Genomic DNA, 17,781 nt, shown 5'->3' on the forward strand with positions numbered 1-17,781 from the left:
TTTCTGTCCTTCCGTTTGGGTATCTTCTGCTCCTTAAAACAGCCGAGAGCCAAAATAACAATAATAATAATAATAATAATAAAAACAAAAAATCCAGCCATTAAGTAAATGTTCTGCTGGCGTCGAGTCGATTGCGGCAGATGGACTGAGCCAGGTTCTGGTTTTCCTGGAGGTTTCTTACTGTTCAAAGGAAGGTTTTACTCCCCACTGTCTCTACATGAATGCTCAGAATGAATGAGGGATTGCTGAAAAGTCAACAAGATAAAGCAAGTAACTGTCTACTGTTGCTGTGTTTGTTGATGCCCTCTTGGGTTTCCTTAGATAGAAACTTTTTAAACTCCTTTCAGTAATGAACTGGACTTACTGTACTGCTTGATAGGATCAGTTGGAATTTACACACCATTGAATTGAATTTTCTTGTAAAGTGCCTCCAACCAATATTTGTCAGCCATTGCCAGCAATAATTTCAATTGAAACTGATATTTTACCAAAGAAACTTATGTCACATTTCATCCTGCTTTGTCAAATGTCAGCACATTGTGATATAATGTATGTAGTATTCATATCTTTATTAGATTGTTCTTATATTACTATTATATTTTGGTAACAATTTATTTATTCATAACAGGAAATCACCTCAATTTTATATTCCTTATGATAAGTTATGATGAATAAAAAATATTATGTGTTGTCTTATTTGCTTCCATAAAACACAGCGTGCTGCATGTGATGTGATGTAGATGATGTAGGTCACTTAAGGGTTCTCGACCATCAGGCCTAGTGGCAGCATGTTGTGTGTTTAAAATGTCAAAACAGAATTTGCAAAACATCTCCATGCAAGTTGTGAGCTTTACTTGGATCCAGGAAGTTTTTTGCTTCTGCCAGTGGTTGCCTTGCTTGAAGGCTGATCTTGTTTGTCAACAGTCACCATCTTCTCTTTCCTTTGCGGTTTCTGCAAATACCAAAGATACAACTGATTACAAACACATGCACAGCTTATAAGCCGAACTCTGTGGTCAACAGATGTATTCTTTGTTTTTATGTAAACCTTTACAACTTATTTAGTAATTACATATTACTTCCACCATTTCACAGTTCAACAGGGATCACTCAGGTCACAGTGATGCTGCCTGACATATGCTATGATACATTTACAGTTTCTCAGTCACTTTAATGCTTTTCTCAAAACAGAAACGAAATTCTCAAAACTAATTTTGAGAATGCTCTGCAGTATCAATCTTTAATTCACTGCATCACTGGTGTACATCAAAGAAAACGATTTCTGTGAACAAGTTGCAAATGCTTTTGTACATCAATGCAAGTGAATATTTCAATTCTCTCCTGCTTCCTTGTCTTTCTGAGGCACTGACATGTTCACTGACAAATATTTACCTTTGAGAGATAAACTACGGATTTTTAGAAAAAACTGGATTCTGCAGGTAATTCTTTTTTTCAAATTAATATTTTTATTAGGAGGAAAGGAGACATTACAAGAGAAATTTTGACTACCAATGACACAGTATGCCACAAAGTACACAGTTTCTCGATGACATCGCCAGAAAAGAGGAAACACAGACACAAAAGAGATAACGAGTGTACAGATAGAAAATGGCAAACGATTCACCTTGAATGAGTATTTTTCTTTTTCTTACATTACTGTTTAGGACAAAACATATACATAACTAATGAAAAGATAATCAATTAAAAAAGGTGAACAAAATTGACAGGTGCGGTGGGAGAGATCACTGAATCTTGGAAAAGTGACTGAAGAGAGTGAAAGAATATCATGAAAGATGCCATAAGATAGAGAATTTAGCAAAGTTGCCTGTCACTGGATATCCTCTCAAATCGTATATTTTTAACTCCTTTCAGTAGAAAGAAGTTTCATTACTAAAATGCTAACAGCTCTTTGAAATAGAATGGAATTGAATGTACTTTATTGATCCCCAGGGGGAAATTGCTTATTTTTTTTTAAAGCTACTCCATCTAAGTTAATAACTACAAAGTTTGTAAAATATATATATATACCTAAGAGTGATACGTTCATATACAAATAAATCTAAACAAATAAATAAATAAGCAATCACATGGAATATATTAATCAATAAATAACCTATAAATGAGCGCAGAAACAATTTGAATCAATTCACACAGACTTGGGCATTAAAAAGCCTGATGGCAACAGGCAGAAATGACTTTCTGTGGTGCACTTTGGCAAAATGAGTCTCTAGCTGAAGGTGCTCCTGTATCCAGCCAGCACGTCATGGACTGGATGAGACACGATGTCCAAGATGGCCTGCATCTTGGACAGGATCCTTCTTTCTGACTCCACTGTCAGAGAGTCCAGCTCCACTCCAATGACGTCGCTGGCGTTCCGGATCAGTTTGTTCAGTCTGTTGGTGTCCTCCACCCTCAGCCTGCTCCCCCAGCACACCGCAGCATACAGAACGGCACTGACAACCACAGAGTCAAAAAACATCCTGAGCAAAGTCCGGGAGATGTTGAATGACCTCAGCTGCCTCAGAAACTAGAGGCGACTTTGGCCCTTCCTGTACACAGTATCAGTATTCTTGACCCAGTCCAGTTATTTATCAATGCAGACACCCAAATATTTATAGTTCCTCACAATGTCCACACTGACCCCATGGATGGTAACAGGAGTCACCAATATCCTGATCCTCCTCCTCAGATCCACCACCAGTTCCTTGGTCTTTGTCACATTAAGCTCCAGGTGGTTCTGTCCACACCATGTGACAAAGTAGACCCAGTAGAGCTGGATGGATGGTGCTGAATGCACTTGAGAAGTCAAAGAACATAATTCTCACATAGCTAACAGAGCTAATTGCTGTTACTGCAGGTACTGAATATGAAACCACCAATCAAACTTGATTGGACCCTAAACAGCTGTTTAGGACGCTACTTACCGGATCACTCAGTTCAACCAGAAGTAACTCCATTAAATTATGTAGAACTTTTCAATCTTTTTTCCTTCCTCCAACTGAACTTTCATGTTCCCTTATTACAATTCAGTTTTCCCGGAGTATTATTGCAGGCTGGTTTCTTTCAACTTTAACATCCTCTATTGTTCATAACCTCAAACTATTATAACATTTTTATTACATTTTTTTTAAGTTGTTCAGTTCCATACATGTGTAGTAAGTGTAAATTTTAACACTGTCACATAACACATAGTATGGTCTCACCTGTTTAGTTGCTGGTTGCCTGGGGTACCGGTCCAAGTGGTTTCGCACGGCCACCATCTTTTTCCATTCTTTTAACCAGTGCTCTCGGGCGAACTCAGACTTGTGGGGTAAGCGTTTTTGGTAAATGGGCTGATAATCACAAACACAAAATATAGAACTGATTACAAACACATGTACAGCTATAAGCTGAACTCTGTGGCTAGCAGATATATACTTTGGTTTTATGTAAACTTTTACAACTTGTTTAGTAATTACATATTACTTCCACCATTTCACAGTTCAACAGGGATCACTCAGGTCACAGTGATGCTGCCTGACATATGCTATGATACATTTACAGTTTTCTGAGTCGCTTTAGTGCTTTTCTCAAAACAGAATTGTAATTCTCAAAATTACTTGATCTATCCTTAATTCAGTGCATCACTTGTGTACATCAAAAAAAAGCAATTTCTGTGAACAAGTTGCAAATGCTTTTGTGAATATGTACAAATCTCTGCTCTTCCTTTATGTTTTTAATTGCTTGTATTATGTTGATCATGATATCAATGTATTATATCGATCTCTGTTGAATAAACTCAACCTAAGCATTTGAGCATAAGTTCATTGTACAAATGTTAACATGCAAAATGCTTAACCAAGTTGTCACTTTTGTCCCTTCGTCTTTCCTTGTGTTCTTTTTTTCTCCTCTGACTAAAGGGCATCACCTCACACGGCTGCAGCCTCAGACATATGTCTTCTCATATAGTGTTTTTGTTCTTTTGGATGGGCTGTACAAAAAAGTCAGTTTCTTTCCTGGGGGACTAATGAAAGTATTCTTGATTCTTGATAATATGCCAGGCATATTTTCTATACATTTTTCTTATTTAATGTTTTTTCTGAATCTGTCCTCAAATGGTAAATTGCTGCCAGGTGAATCCTGACTTTCTCCTACATCTGTAAAAATGTGAAGCATTAGATCAAGGATAGATTTTCAGCTTTCTGAAATAGTTCAGAGGTAAGAACCATCAGCTGGAAAGTACATAGTGCATATAGCCAGAGCACAACAAAATGTTGCATTCCTGACAGTGGAAGGACAAAGATTGGGATGAGGTTAGTAGTGAGAGAGAAGAAGAGCGAGGCAGCTGTACACTGCATGTACACTTTTCCTTGTGATTCTCTTATATTCCCATTTTCACTCTAAGACTTTTTGTACTCTGCATTGCTTTTTTTTTCTTTTTTGAATCAAAATGACATGGCCTGTCAACACATTACAATAACAGCATAAATGTAAATCTTGTTCAGTCTCTTGCAATCAATCTTCCACAATTACAATTTACAATACCTTCAGCCATGTAAACTTTAGTCATGGTTTACAACAGAAATTTTCTCCAAAGCACACTGTTATTTTGACTAATCCATTTGACTGTCTTAGCTGAACCCAATGAAACAAGAACTTGCCATTCTGGGGCACTGACATGTTCACTGACAGATTTTTACCATTGAGAGGTAACCTGCCGATTTTAAGAAAGAAAATGGATTCTGCAGGTAATCCATGCTGTTTCTTTATTAATTATTTTGAGAAATAGACTTACTATTTTGCCAATGAATTTATTTTAATTGATCAAAGATTAGTTGAACATATTGGCCTAAATATGTTATAATTTTCCCATTGATTAAATATGTGGTATTCCAAAACTCAAAAATGTATATCTTTTGTCATATTTTTATCTATGGAGGTCAGCATTTTTTCACCTAATGGGTTGATAATGTTGTCGGGACCTTTCTGTACTGGAATCCACAGAGTTAACACAGGAAGGCTATCTTTATTTAAGTAGTTTATCATCTTGAGTTTGACTGCTGTAATTTTAGATAATGTCACACTGTGTCACTGTTAGCTGTAATTAAAACAACAGTAAGGTTGTTTTAATTAATAATTGCTTTAATTATGTGGGATCATTTCCCACATAAAAAAAAGAAAAAAAAGATAAACTAGTTTTCTGAAATAGTTCAGAGGTATGAACCATCATTTAGAAAGTAAATGTCCTGACAGTGGAAGGACAAAGATTGGGACGGCATCAATAGTCAGAGGGAAGAAGAGGAAGAGGAGCGGTAGAGAGCCAAACATAACTTCATTGACCTAAACTGTGCCCTCAACATTTCACTCCAGGCGACTGTGAGTTATTTGTATGAGCAAAACTGACGAAGGGTCTAAGTTTTTATCCACAAAGCGACTAGACCCCATTGCCAGCTGAACAGCATAAAATGCTGGAAGGAACATCAGACATGCAGCGCTGGAAGCTTTTGGAAATTCTTCCAGAGCTAACTGCTGCTGACACCAGAACTAAATATGTACCACCAAACTGACACTGGACCATAAACAGCTGTTACTGGACCAGACACAGAACTATAGAGCTACTTACTTTCGGATCACATTGTCTGACCACAGATGTGTGTTTTTCATTTTATAATTTATGATGTTGAAGGTGGCAGCAGCACCAAAAACACCAGCTGCATCATCATTACTTCTTGTGATTTCTACATTCCCATTGATTTCAAAGCTCTCTGTTTCATTCTGGAAAGGCTTAAGACATTGCCCATAACTATTTTGACTCAGTGGACCTAAAGCAATCAGCAATACATCATTTACCCAGAATATGTTGCAGTGTGACCAACATGGCAACGTTAATGTGGCAATATTTTCTTACAATTCAGACAAACTAAACAACCTAAATATTTCTCAAATAAAGTCTATTATTATGTCTAATAAACATAATAATTCTTAAAAGTCTATGGATCCTTTCAAGAATTCTTTGTTTCTGAGTAAAACTTTCAGACATGATGATAGTGTGGTCTCACCTGTTTAGGTGCTTGTTTCTTTGGGAACCGGGTCATGTGTTGTCGCAAGGGCTCCATCTTCATCCATTCAGTCAAGAAACGCTCTCGGGAGTACGAAGACTGGACAGCTAAGCGTCGTTGGTACATGCCCTGATTTTTCCCACCGATAACAAGATCCTGCTTCTTTTTGCCAGTACTCAAACTAAGGATACAGAAAAAGTTTAACAAGTGTTCTTTTGTTTCCTATTTGTTCTCTAAGATGTCACCAAAAAAAAACTAACCTGAAGAAAAAATATCAGATAGCACTTGTATCTAATGAAGAGATTTCACTTATAGTAAATCATTAACCTATTCTGGATTCAAAATAGACCATTGGAAGACTTTTTATATATTCAGCAATTTATATTATATACTATATTGCCAAAAGTATTTTCCCAGCCATCCAAATGATCAAAATGAGGTGTTCCAATCACTTCCATGGTCACAGGTGTATAACATGAAGCACCTAGGCATGCAGACTGTTTTCACAAACATTGGTGACAGAACAGGTCCCTCTCAGGAGCTCAGTGAGTGTGGAACCGTGATGGGACGCCACCTGTGCAGCAAATTCAGTTGTGAAATTTCCTTGTTCCTAAATATTCCACAGTCAAATGTCAGCTTCATGTGACCTTCAGATTATCTCAAGGACAGTGTTCAGAGAGCTTCATGGAATGGGTTTCCTTGGTGGAGCAGGTGCATCCAAGCCAAACATCACCAACTGCATGTCGCCACTGGACTCTAGAGCAATGGAGGCATTCTTTGGAGTGACGAATTCCCCTTCTGGAAATTTGATAGACAAATCTGGGTTGGGTGGTTGCAAGACAACAGTAGTTCTCTGACTGCATTGTGCCAAGTGTAAAGTTTGGTGGAGGGGGGATTATGATGTGGGGTTGTTATTCAGGAGCTCGGCTTGGCCCCTTCGTTCCAGTGAAAGGAACTCTGAATAGTTCAGCATTCCAAGACATTTTGGACAATTCCATGCTCTCAACTTTGTGGGAACAGTTGGGAGCTGGCCTCTTCCTCTTTCGACATGACTGTGCACCAAAGCACAAAGAAATGGATAGAGAGTCTGGTGTGCAGAGAATCAGGACTTTACAACTGTCTTTATTTATTCTTGACTGCAAAACAAGCCTCCTGTTCCGAGGTGGCAGCAGTGTTCAAATTAATCAATAGGCTGTCCGTTTAGTAGAAGAAGAGATTGTAGACGAGATACACTGAGCTGAGAGCGCAGTGAGGATACAAGTTCGGAGGTTTAGAAACATTTCTACCAACATAGAGGAGAAATGGAGAAGTGACAGTGAAAATAAACAAAACACAGCAGACGTTAGTAAAACAAGCGTGACGGAGTTTTAGGGCCCAACTAAGATTTTTGGTTAAACTACAAAAAAAGTCAGAATATTATGAGAACAAAGTATTATGAGAATAGATACTACTACTTGTTAAAGAAAAGATTCTTGTTAAGACATCATCATCATCATAATAAAAAAGTTTGATCGTGTAATCAAGATATGATGTGGCCAGTTCAGCAAGTCATTCTTTGAAATTACAGTTCTTGAAATAGTTATTATTTAAAGAGTTGTGATAGATCAGATTTGTTTCTGATCTGTTAAGATGAAATATTTTCTAATTTGTAAGACTAAAACCAACTATAACTTTACAAGACCCTCTGTGTCCCTTGTTGTAGCAGTGTGGTGTTGAATTTTAATAGTTTTTTTGTTTTGCACTTTATCATTACAACTTTGCTGCAAACTGTACACATTTACAAGCTGAAAAAGCAGTAAAAATAGAATATTTTTAGAGTGAAAATTTACATCAAAGTTGATCATTTGCACATTTTCTCTATTGAGAATCCCACAGACTGAGCAGTCTCGAGTTAATTAACTGTGCTTGGAAATTGTTCATAAACTTAAAACAATAAATTGAGTGATTACCTCTCATTTCAGTTGTTTTGATATTCAGGTCATTTACTGGTGAAGTCAGTGGGTAGTACAGATAAATTATTAAATATTATCAGATCCTGACTAGCATGTCAATTTGGACAGGAGTCAGGGGGGCGTGAAAAAAATGTATCATCCCATGACAGAAAATAATTGTCATGCCAGAAAATAATGAAGCAGGTGAGTGAATACTTTTGGCAATATAGTGTATGTGGTTTCCATATCTTTATCATATTCTTGTTCATTCATTCATTCTTTACTCATTCATAACTGAGGGTACCATCGTAATTTTATGTTAACGATAAATATGAAAATATTATGTCTTGTCTTATGTCTTATTTGCTTCCATGATGTAAATAACCCTTGTGATGTCTCATTTGCAGCATGTGATGTGATATAGATGATGTAGGCCACTTAAGGGTTTTAGACACTGCAGCCTAGTGGCAGCATGTTGTTTGTTTAAAATGTCAAAACAAAATTTGCAAAACATCCTCATGTAAGTTGTGAGCTTTACTGGTCTCTAGGAATTTCTTTGCTTCTGCCAGTGGTTGCCTTGCTTGAAGACTGATCTTGTTTGTCAAAGCTCATCTTCCTCTCTTTCCTTTCCAGTCTCTGCAAACACCAAACATACAACTGATTACAAACACATCCATAGCTTATAAGCTGAACTCTGTGACAAACAAAGTGGTTCCTAAAGTGTGGGCTGTGCCCCCGAGAGGGCCTGCTGTACCAATAGGCGGGGGCAGGAATTGGTATGGATGAACAAAAAAAATTGTTTCACTGAAACGATGGTTTGTAGCTTTGTTGCAACTTGAAGTGCGAAATAAACTTCAGTGGAGTTTGAAAATAAAATTGTGTATAGGTCTATGTCTGGTTGAATAATGTGTCTGCTCAGTTGATTTTTTTTTTTTTTTTTTTTGAAATCCATAGAGGAACCCAGAAGAAAATCTTTGGGAAACAGTAGGTTAACAGATGTATTCTTTGTTTTTATGTAAACTTTTACAACTTGTTTAGTAATTACATATTACTTCCACCATTTCACAGTTCAACAGGGATCACTCAGGTCACAGTGATGCTGCCTGACATATGCTATGATACATTTACAGTTTCTCAGTCACTTTAATGCTTTTCTCAAAACATAATCGAAATTCTTAAAACTACTTGATCAATCTTTAATTCACTGCATCACTTGTGTACATCAAAAAAAGCAATTTCTGTGAACATGTTGCAAATGCTTTTGTACATCAATACAAGTGATTATGTACAAATCCCTGCTCTTTCTTCATGCTTTTAATTGCTTATTGATCAATAATGCATTACTAACAGCTGTTAATAATACAGGACATTGATCAGTAATGTATTATTGTATTATATGTCTCTCAGTTGAATAGTCTTCACCTTCCAAACATTAAACATAACTTCATAGTACGAATGTTAACTCCACACCAGCTCAATCATCATAACTTCTTGTGATTTCTACATTCCCATTGATTTCAAAGCTCTCTGGTTCATTCTGGAAAGGCTTAAGACATTGCCCATCACTATTTAGATGGAGCTAAAGCAATTGGACCTTTGTACATCATTTACCCAGAATATGTTGCAGTGTGACCAACATGGCAACGTTAATGTGACAATATTTTCTTACAATTCAGAAAAACCAAACAACCTAAATATTTCTCAAATAAAGTCTATTATCACAACTAATCATGGATCCTTTTAAGAATTCTTTGTTTCTGAGTAAAACTTTCACACATGATGATAGTGTGGTCTCACCTGTTTAGGTGTTTGTTCCCTGGGGAACCGGGCCAAGTGTTGTCGCAAGGGCTCCATCTTCTTCCATTCGGCCAAGAAACGCTCTCGGGAGTACACAGACTTGCGGGGTACAAATCCTGGATGAACGGCCTGATTTTTCCCACCGATAGCCACAAGATCCTGCTTCCTTTTGCCAGCAATCGATCTGAGGATACAGAAAAAGTTTGACAAGTGTTCTTTTGTTTTCTATTTGTTCTCTAAGATGTCACCAAAAAAACTAATCTAAAGATTTCACTTACAGTAAATCATTAACCTGTTCTGGATTCAATATAGACCATTGGAAGACTTTTTACATATTCAGCAATTCATATCATATACAATATTGCCAAAAGTATTTTCCCAGCCATCCAAATGATCAAAATGAGGTGTTCCAATCACTTCCATGGTCACAGGTGTATAACATGAAGCACCTAGGCATGCAGACTGTTTTCACAAACATTGGTGACAGAACAGGTCTATCTCAGGAGCTCAGTGAGTGTGGAATCGTGAAGGGATGCCACCTGTGCAGCAAATCCAATTTGTGAAATTTCCTCGTTCCTAAATATTTCACAGTCAAATGTCAGCCTTATTATAAGAAAATGGAAGTGTTTGGGAAAAAGAGCAACTCAGCTATGAAGTGGTAGGCCACGTAAACTAACGGAGCGCGGTGAGTGAATGCTGAAGCATATAGTGCGATGAGGTTGGCAACCCTCTGCAGATTCAATCACCACAGACCTCTAAACTTTATCAGACCTTCATATTAACTCAGGAATAGTGTTCAGAGAGCTTCATGGAATGGGTTTCCTTGGTGGAGCAGGTGCATCCAAGCCAAACATCAACAAGTGCATTGCAAAGTGTTGGATGCAGTGGTGTAAAGCACGTCGCCACTGGATTCTAGCATAGTGGAAGGATTTTTTGAAAAACACAAAAAAACTCTTCGTCTGGCCCTAACTCAGTCTTAAACAAGTAACAGCTCTCAGAGAAAGCCCAAGACATAGATAAGGCCTTTTTTCTGTAAATGTAAAATCTCCACTTTTCTGACAAGTTGTAATAAGCAGTATTGTTATGAATTTTGCACAAAAATGTTTAAAACTGTATACATTTACAAGCTGAAAAAGCAGTTAAAAATAGAATATTTTTAGAGTGAAAATTTACATCAAAGTTGATCATTTGCACATTTTCTCTATTGAGAATCCCACAGACTGAGCAGTCTCGAGTTAATTAACTGAACTTGGAAATTGTCCATAAACAAAACAGTAAATTGAGTGATTACCTCTCATTTCAGTTTTGATAATCGGGTCATTTACTGGTGAAGCCAGTGGGTAGTACAGATAAATTATTAAATATTATCAGATCCTGACTAGCATTTCAATTTGGACAGGAGTCAGGGGGGCGTGAAAAAAAGTATTATCCCTAGGGGCGGCATGACAGAAAATAATTGGGAAACAATAAAGCAGGTGAATGAATATTTTTGGCAATATAGTGTATGTGGTTTCCATATCTTTATCATATTCTTGTTCAATCATTCATTCTATATTAATTCATAACTGAGCGTACCGCTGTAATTTATGTTCATGATAAATACAAAAATATTATGTCTTATCTGCTTCCATGATGTAAATAACCCTTGTGATGTCTCATTTGCAGCATGTGATGTGATGTAGATGATGTAGGCCACTTAAGGGTTTTAGACACTGCAGCCTAGTGGCAGCATGTTGTTTGTTTAAAATTTCAAAACAAAATTTGCAAAACATCTCCATGTAAGTTGAGAGCTTTACTGGTCTCTAGGAATTTCTTTGCTTCTGCCAGTGGTTGCCTTGCCCTGATCTTGTTTGTCAAAGGTCACCTTCTTCTCTTTCCTTTCCAGTCTCTGCAAACACCAAACATACAACTGATTACAAACACATCCATAGCTTATAAGCTGAACTCTGTGACGAACAAAGTGGTTACCAAAGTGTGGGCTGTGCCCCCTTAGGGGGCTGCAGTACCATTGGAGGGGGGGCGCTGAATAGTAAAAAAAAAACTGTCTCAACATATGCCTGACATATGCTATGATATATTTTCAGTTTTCTGAGTCGCTTCAGTGCTTTTCTCAGAACAGAATTGAAATTCTCAAAACTACTTGATCAATCTTTAATTCACTGCATCACTTGTGTACATCAAAGAAAGCTATTTCTGTGAACAAGTTGCAAATGCTTTTGTACATCAATGCATTTGATTATATACAAATCCCTGCTCTTCCTTCATGTTTTTAATTGCTTGTATCATGTTGATCAAAATGTATTATATTGGTCTCTGTTGAATAGTCTTGACCTAAGCATTTAAGCATAAGTTCATTGTACAAATGTTAACATGCAAAATGCTTAACCAAGTTGTCACTTTTGTCCCTTCGTCTTTCCTTGTATTCTTTTTTCTCCTCTGACTAAAGGGCATCACCTCACACGGCTGCAGCCTCAGACATATGTCTTCTAATACAGTGATTTTGTTCTTTTGGATGGGCTGTACAAAAATGTACATTCCCGGGGAAGGTCAGTGGGTGACTGTGGTTCTGTGGGTGGAATAGTCGTCCTGTGATCGGAAGGTTGGGCAAGACATTTAACCCCAAATTGTCAACCGATCTGTACATCATTTGTGTAAATGTGAATGCCAATGGGTGAATGTGACACTATTATAAAGCGATTTAAGTGGTTAAAATGATTGGAAAACGATATATAAGTTCAGTTAACTTACCATTTAGATGGGGGACTAATAAAAGTATTCTTGATTCTTGATAATATGCCAAACACATTTTCTATACATATTTATTTAATGTTTTTTTCTCAATCTGTCCTCAACTGGTAAATTGCTACCAGGTGAATCCTGACTTTCTCCTACATCTGTAAAATTTGAGGCATTAGATCAAGGAATGATCAACCAATTTTCTGAAATAGTTCAGAGGTATGAACCATCATTTAGAAAGTAAATGTCCTGACAGTGGAAGGACAAAGATTGGGACGGCATCAATAGTCAGAGGGAAGAAGAGAAAGAGGAGCGGTAGAGAGCCAAACATAACTTCCGAAGGACTTATATTGTGCCCTCAAACATTTCACTCCAGGCGACTGTGAGTCATTTGTATGAGCAAAACTGACCAAGGGTCTAACAGGTGATCGACAGTTTTTATCCACAAAGCGACTAGACCCCATTGCCAATGCTGGAAGGAACATCAGACATGCAGCGCTGGAAGCTTTTGGAAATTCTTCCAGAGCTAAATGCTGCTGACACCAGAACTAAATATGTACCACACACTGACACTGGACCATAAACAGCTGTTACTGGACCAGACACAGAACTATAGAGCTACTTACTTTCGGATCACATTGTCTGACCACAGATGTGTGTTTTTCATTTTATAATTTATGATGTTGAAGGTGGCAGCAGCACCAAAAACACCAGCTGCATCATCATTACTTCTTGTGATTTCTACATTCCCATTGATTTCAAAGCTCTCTGTTTCATTCTGGAAAGGCTTAAGACATTGCCCATAACTATTTTGACTCAGTGGACCTAAAGCAATCAGCAATACATCATTTACCCAGAATATGTTGCAGTGTGACCAACATGGCAACGTTAATGTGGCAATATTTTCTTACAATTCAGACAAACTAAACAACCTAAATATTTCTCAAATAAAGTCTATTATTATGTCTAATAAACATAATAATTCTTAAAAGTCTATGGATCCTTTCAAGAATTCTTTGTTTCTGAGTAAAACTTTCACACATGATGATAGTGTGGTCTCACCTGTTTAGCTGCTTGTTCCCTGGGGTACCGGGCCAAGTGTGCCATTAAATACTCCGTCTTTATCCAGTCACCCAACATACTGTCTCGGGAGTACACAGACTTTCGGGATAAGAGTCGTTGGTACAGCGCCTGATTTTCCTCACTGATAACCACAAGATCCTGCTTTCTTTTGCCGGCATTCGATCTGAGCATACTGAAAAAGTTTAACAAGTTATTTTGTTTCCTATTTGTTCTCTAAGATGTCACCAAAAAAACTAATCTAAAGAAAAAAGCATGAGGTAGCACTTGTATCTAATGAAGAGATTTCACTTACAGTAAATCATTAACCTGTTCTGGATTCAATATAGACAGACCATTAGTAGACTTTTTACATATTCAGCAATTCATATTATATACAATATTGCCAAAAGTATTTTCCCAGCCATCCAAATGATCAAAATGAGGTGTTCCAATCACTTCCATGGTCACAGGTGTATAACATGAAGCACCTAGGCATGCAGACTGTTTTCACAAACATTGGTGACAGAACAGGTCTATCTCAGGAGCTCAGTGAGTGTGGAACCGTGATGGGACGCCACCTGTGCAGCAAATTCAGTTGTGAAATTTCCTTGTTCCTAATATTTTCACAGTCAAATGTCAGCCTTATTATAAGAAAATGGAAGTGTTTGGGAAAAAGAGCAACTCAGCCATGAAGTGGTAGGCCACGTAAACTAACAGAGCGCGGTGAGTGAATGCTGAAGCATATAGTGCGATGAGGTCGGCAACCCTCTGCAGATTCAATCACCACAGACCTCTAAACGTTATGTATTCAGGACATGGGCTTGGCCCCTTTTCCAACATGACTGTGCACCAGAGCACAAAGCAAGGTCCATAAAGATATGGATGGTCTGTCTGGTGTGGATGAACTTGACTGGCCTGCAAAGAGTCCTGACCTCGACCCTATAAAACACCTTTCTATTAAATTAGAGCAAAGACTGAGAGCCTGGCCTTGTCGTCCAACATCAGTATGTGACCTCATTATGCGCTTCTGTGTAGAATGGTCGAAAATCCCCATCAACAATCCTAAACCTTGTGGACAGCCTTCCCAGAAAAGTCTAAGCTGATCTAGCTGAGACTAAACTTTATATGAGTCAAGACAGGTGAGCAAATACTTTTGGAAATATAGTATATAGTAAATTTTATATAAATTTCCACTTAATACAGTATATTAGATGTGCTTGTGTAAAACAAATATTTTAGTTAAGAATGAAATAATTGAAGAATAGCAAAGCCTTTCATGACATCAACTGACAAGTGACTCAAAACATAAAGGTGACTTATAAATTTGTTTCTTTTATTTTATCTTAAACCCAAAATATCTTACCTTCTACATCTGTTTTCATTCCTGTGGTCCACTGTGCTTTTGATGTTAGCCATTCTGGCAGCCAACAGACGATTTTCTTTCATCCTGGCAGCAAAAAGACGATTGTTTTTCATCCTGGCAGCCAAAAGATGATTGTCTTTCATCCTGGAAGCCCAAAGACGATTGTCTCTCCTAGCAGCAGACATTCGTCTATCCTTCACCAAATTAAAAACCAGAAATTTAACATGGAAACCTATTAAAACCTTCCAGAGAATGTCTTTACAGTCACACACTGATGTGTCTCCACAATTTAAAGACAATTATTTGTGATGTAGAAAGAGGAGGAAAACCTATCAAATTATTTTTTATTTTTTAGAACAAATATCCATCTGAACTGAAAATAACCTACAATAAAAACTTAGACGAAAGACTTTACAGAAACACCTTTTGCTTTTGCTCACAGCACTCAGTTTTCTTGGTCTGTCGAAATGCAAGCCTTAATTTTTCAATATTTGCCCTCTTTACCCTTCAAATATTTCGAACATTACTTTTGTTTTGGCAAAATTGCCTTTTCTTTCTAAATGATTTGTAGGATACTGGCTGTACACTTGGCGAGGAAACTGTCGCATATAGTTAGCTTTATGACTTGTTGTACCTGTGTTTGTGTGTCTGCTTACTGACCTGCAATTTCTTTCTTTTATTCTGGGCATTTGCTGATGGAAGCCCTCTCCCGCTGTCCACCACAGGGAGGGCAAATTTCACCTGGGCAGGTAGAAGCAAAGAAAACCGAATTGAACTTGGTTTGTAGCATGTGTTGTGGATTGGTGTAGCGCTGGGTCACATGGTGTTAGTGATGATTGTAGATCACCTGTTGCTCACCTGGTGACTTTAGTGAGTGGGTGATGGGGGAAGTCTACTTTTTGCTGACCGCTTTAAGCTTGTATGTTTTTTTTTTTTTTGTCTTTGATCACTGTTTAAACCTGCAGATCCGTTTTTAATGCTGCTTTTGAACACAAATGTCTGTTATTTACTGATGTTCTGCCTTCAATTTTTGATGATATTGAGGAAAATAAAATTCTCTTAACTGCAGCTTGGATTTAAGTTTTGATCATGATCAGCTGGCACAACCTTGTTAAACAGTCGCTAAAAGCAGGATTTTTCTCTGCTGTGTCTTGTATTGCTTAAGGGGCATGTAATGTCAAGACTTTCTCTAGTTTTTGTAGCTGTTTTTCACACTGATCCAGGTTCTGCTAGAGGTTTTTTCCTGTTAAAAGAGAGCTTTCTTTTCCATTACTACAGGAGAAATTGTTGCACAGTTAATGATGGATGCAGTTGACTTATCTGTATCTGCTAGGTTTGGAAGAATGATTACTTCAAAGCCTAGTTGGTTAGGTTTCCAGACAAAAAAGATTTTCCTATTTTACATAACATACATAAATTGACTGTCATTTAATTCTAGAAAAAAATTAAAGGTATGTAATTTACTTTAAATCTATCTATATGAGGGATTCAAGCTTTCAAGAATTGTCATACCAGCTCAGTATGTAGAAGTATAAACTTATTAAAACCCAGCCCTTTTCCAGGAACATTATGTTTATAAGTGTTGTATCAGTATACCTTCATTCTACTTTCAGGTTCCTGCTTAATTCAATACATACAATAATATGCTAATAACAACTTTTACTACAAAAATAATGACAATACTGACTCTTACAATGCTCTGTAATAACACCATAGTACATCAAAGTAGTTTTTCTTATTTAGTGCAAACTATTCCTTATACAAAAGTTTGAATTATTTAATGTTTGTAAATTGTTTTGATTCCTGTTCCATAGTTTCACTCCACAGACTGAAACGCAAAAACTTCTTCTAGTGGTTATGATCTTACAAACTTTGAATTTGTAGATTAAACAAACTTTCTGACAGAAGGAAAGAAAGAAAAAACACATCCAAACTATTTGGATTATTTCTAAATTACTTAGTGCACTATATGGTGTACTAAAGTCACATCTTACCCTTTTCATTGTGTCTTTTGTGTTGGTAGTCTGAATGGTTAATAAAGGGCATAGATATATATTTATGCCCTTTATAAATAATAAAAGTATAAATATGTACTTATGCTTTTATTTCTTATTATGTCATAATAAAAAATAATATAAGAAATAAAAGCATAAATATATATCTATGCTTTTATTGTTGTCAGTTTTGGTCCTCCATAATAAACATGTAGTGAATTAATCGATTTTTAATCAGTTTTGTTTTTGTAACAAAGAGTTATACAAACACGTTTTCACTGAGGTTGTTTAAATGTGTATATATTTGAAATTTTGCTGGTCTATTTTAAATACAGGTGCTTATTGCGAGAGAATGCAAAAGTATTGTGAAGAAAAAATATTTTCTCCATGTCCCCTTGGGGGCTCCGTAGCTTTCATCTTCCCAGTGGAACAAATAATCAAAGCTAAGAAGAAATGGACAGTGTCCTCCATTTCTAACGGTCATGGAGGACACTGGACACAAGAGGACTGGAGGACCAAACTGGAGGACCAAATTCCCATAAAGAAATAAAGAAAGAGAGAAACATGAACATCATTAAAGAAACACATTTTATGCAATTACATAAATACTAATACACACCGAGGTACGTTATACTTAATATATAAAAGTCATCAAATTAAACCTCTTTCTACAGCCTTTTCCATCATCCTACCCTGTCGAGGTGTATTGAATAGCATCTTGCGTCCCATCTCTGCTGGTAACTGCTGGCTTCAGGATTAAAGGGCTGGTAGCTCTTGTACATGTTGATGTTAATTTAACCTCTCATCGTTGGACCTGTCTGTACTGATTGTGTGTCAACACATTGTTGCCTAGAGACGTT

General features: G+C 37.0%; 1 protein-coding gene across 3 annotated transcripts; it reads right to left on the reverse strand.

The window, feature by feature from the left end:
- Nucleotides 1-640: 640 nt before the first annotated feature.
- On the reverse strand, nt 641-17,781 carry si:ch211-284k5.2 (uncharacterized). Of its 3 annotated transcripts, XR_008606283.1 has the most exons (11): nt 17,614-17,781; nt 15,588-15,668; nt 14,928-15,121; nt 13,565-13,757; nt 11,563-11,654; nt 9,767-9,950; nt 8,508-8,605; nt 6,039-6,219; nt 3,204-3,332; nt 2,627-2,796; nt 2,364-2,453 (listed from the first exon to the last, which is right to left on the reverse strand). XR_008606283.1 is itself a non-coding variant. In XM_055034707.1 (10 exons), exons 1-10 carry the CDS (start codon nt 17,701-17,703, stop codon nt 851-853), a joined length of 1,344 nt encoding a protein of 447 aa, XP_054890682.1. In that variant the 5' UTR covers nt 17,704-17,780; the 3' UTR covers nt 641-850. The 3 variants fall into 3 exon arrangements, 2 of the variants coding, with proteins under 2 accessions (XP_054890682.1, XP_054890805.1); XM_055034707.1 differs by lacking the exons at nt 2,364-2,453; nt 2,627-2,796 and adding an exon at nt 641-952 and having other exon boundaries at nt 17,614-17,780; XM_055034830.1 differs by lacking the exons at nt 2,364-2,453; nt 2,627-2,796; nt 17,614-17,781 and adding an exon at nt 641-952 and having other exon boundaries at nt 14,928-15,116; nt 15,588-15,663.

Source organism: Poeciliopsis prolifica, unplaced genomic scaffold (assembly GCF_027474105.1).
Source record: "Poeciliopsis prolifica strain line A6 unplaced genomic scaffold, Auburn_PproV2 SCAFFOLD001, whole genome shotgun sequence".
Lineage (NCBI taxonomy): Eukaryota > Metazoa > Chordata > Actinopteri > Cyprinodontiformes > Poeciliidae > Poeciliopsis > Poeciliopsis prolifica.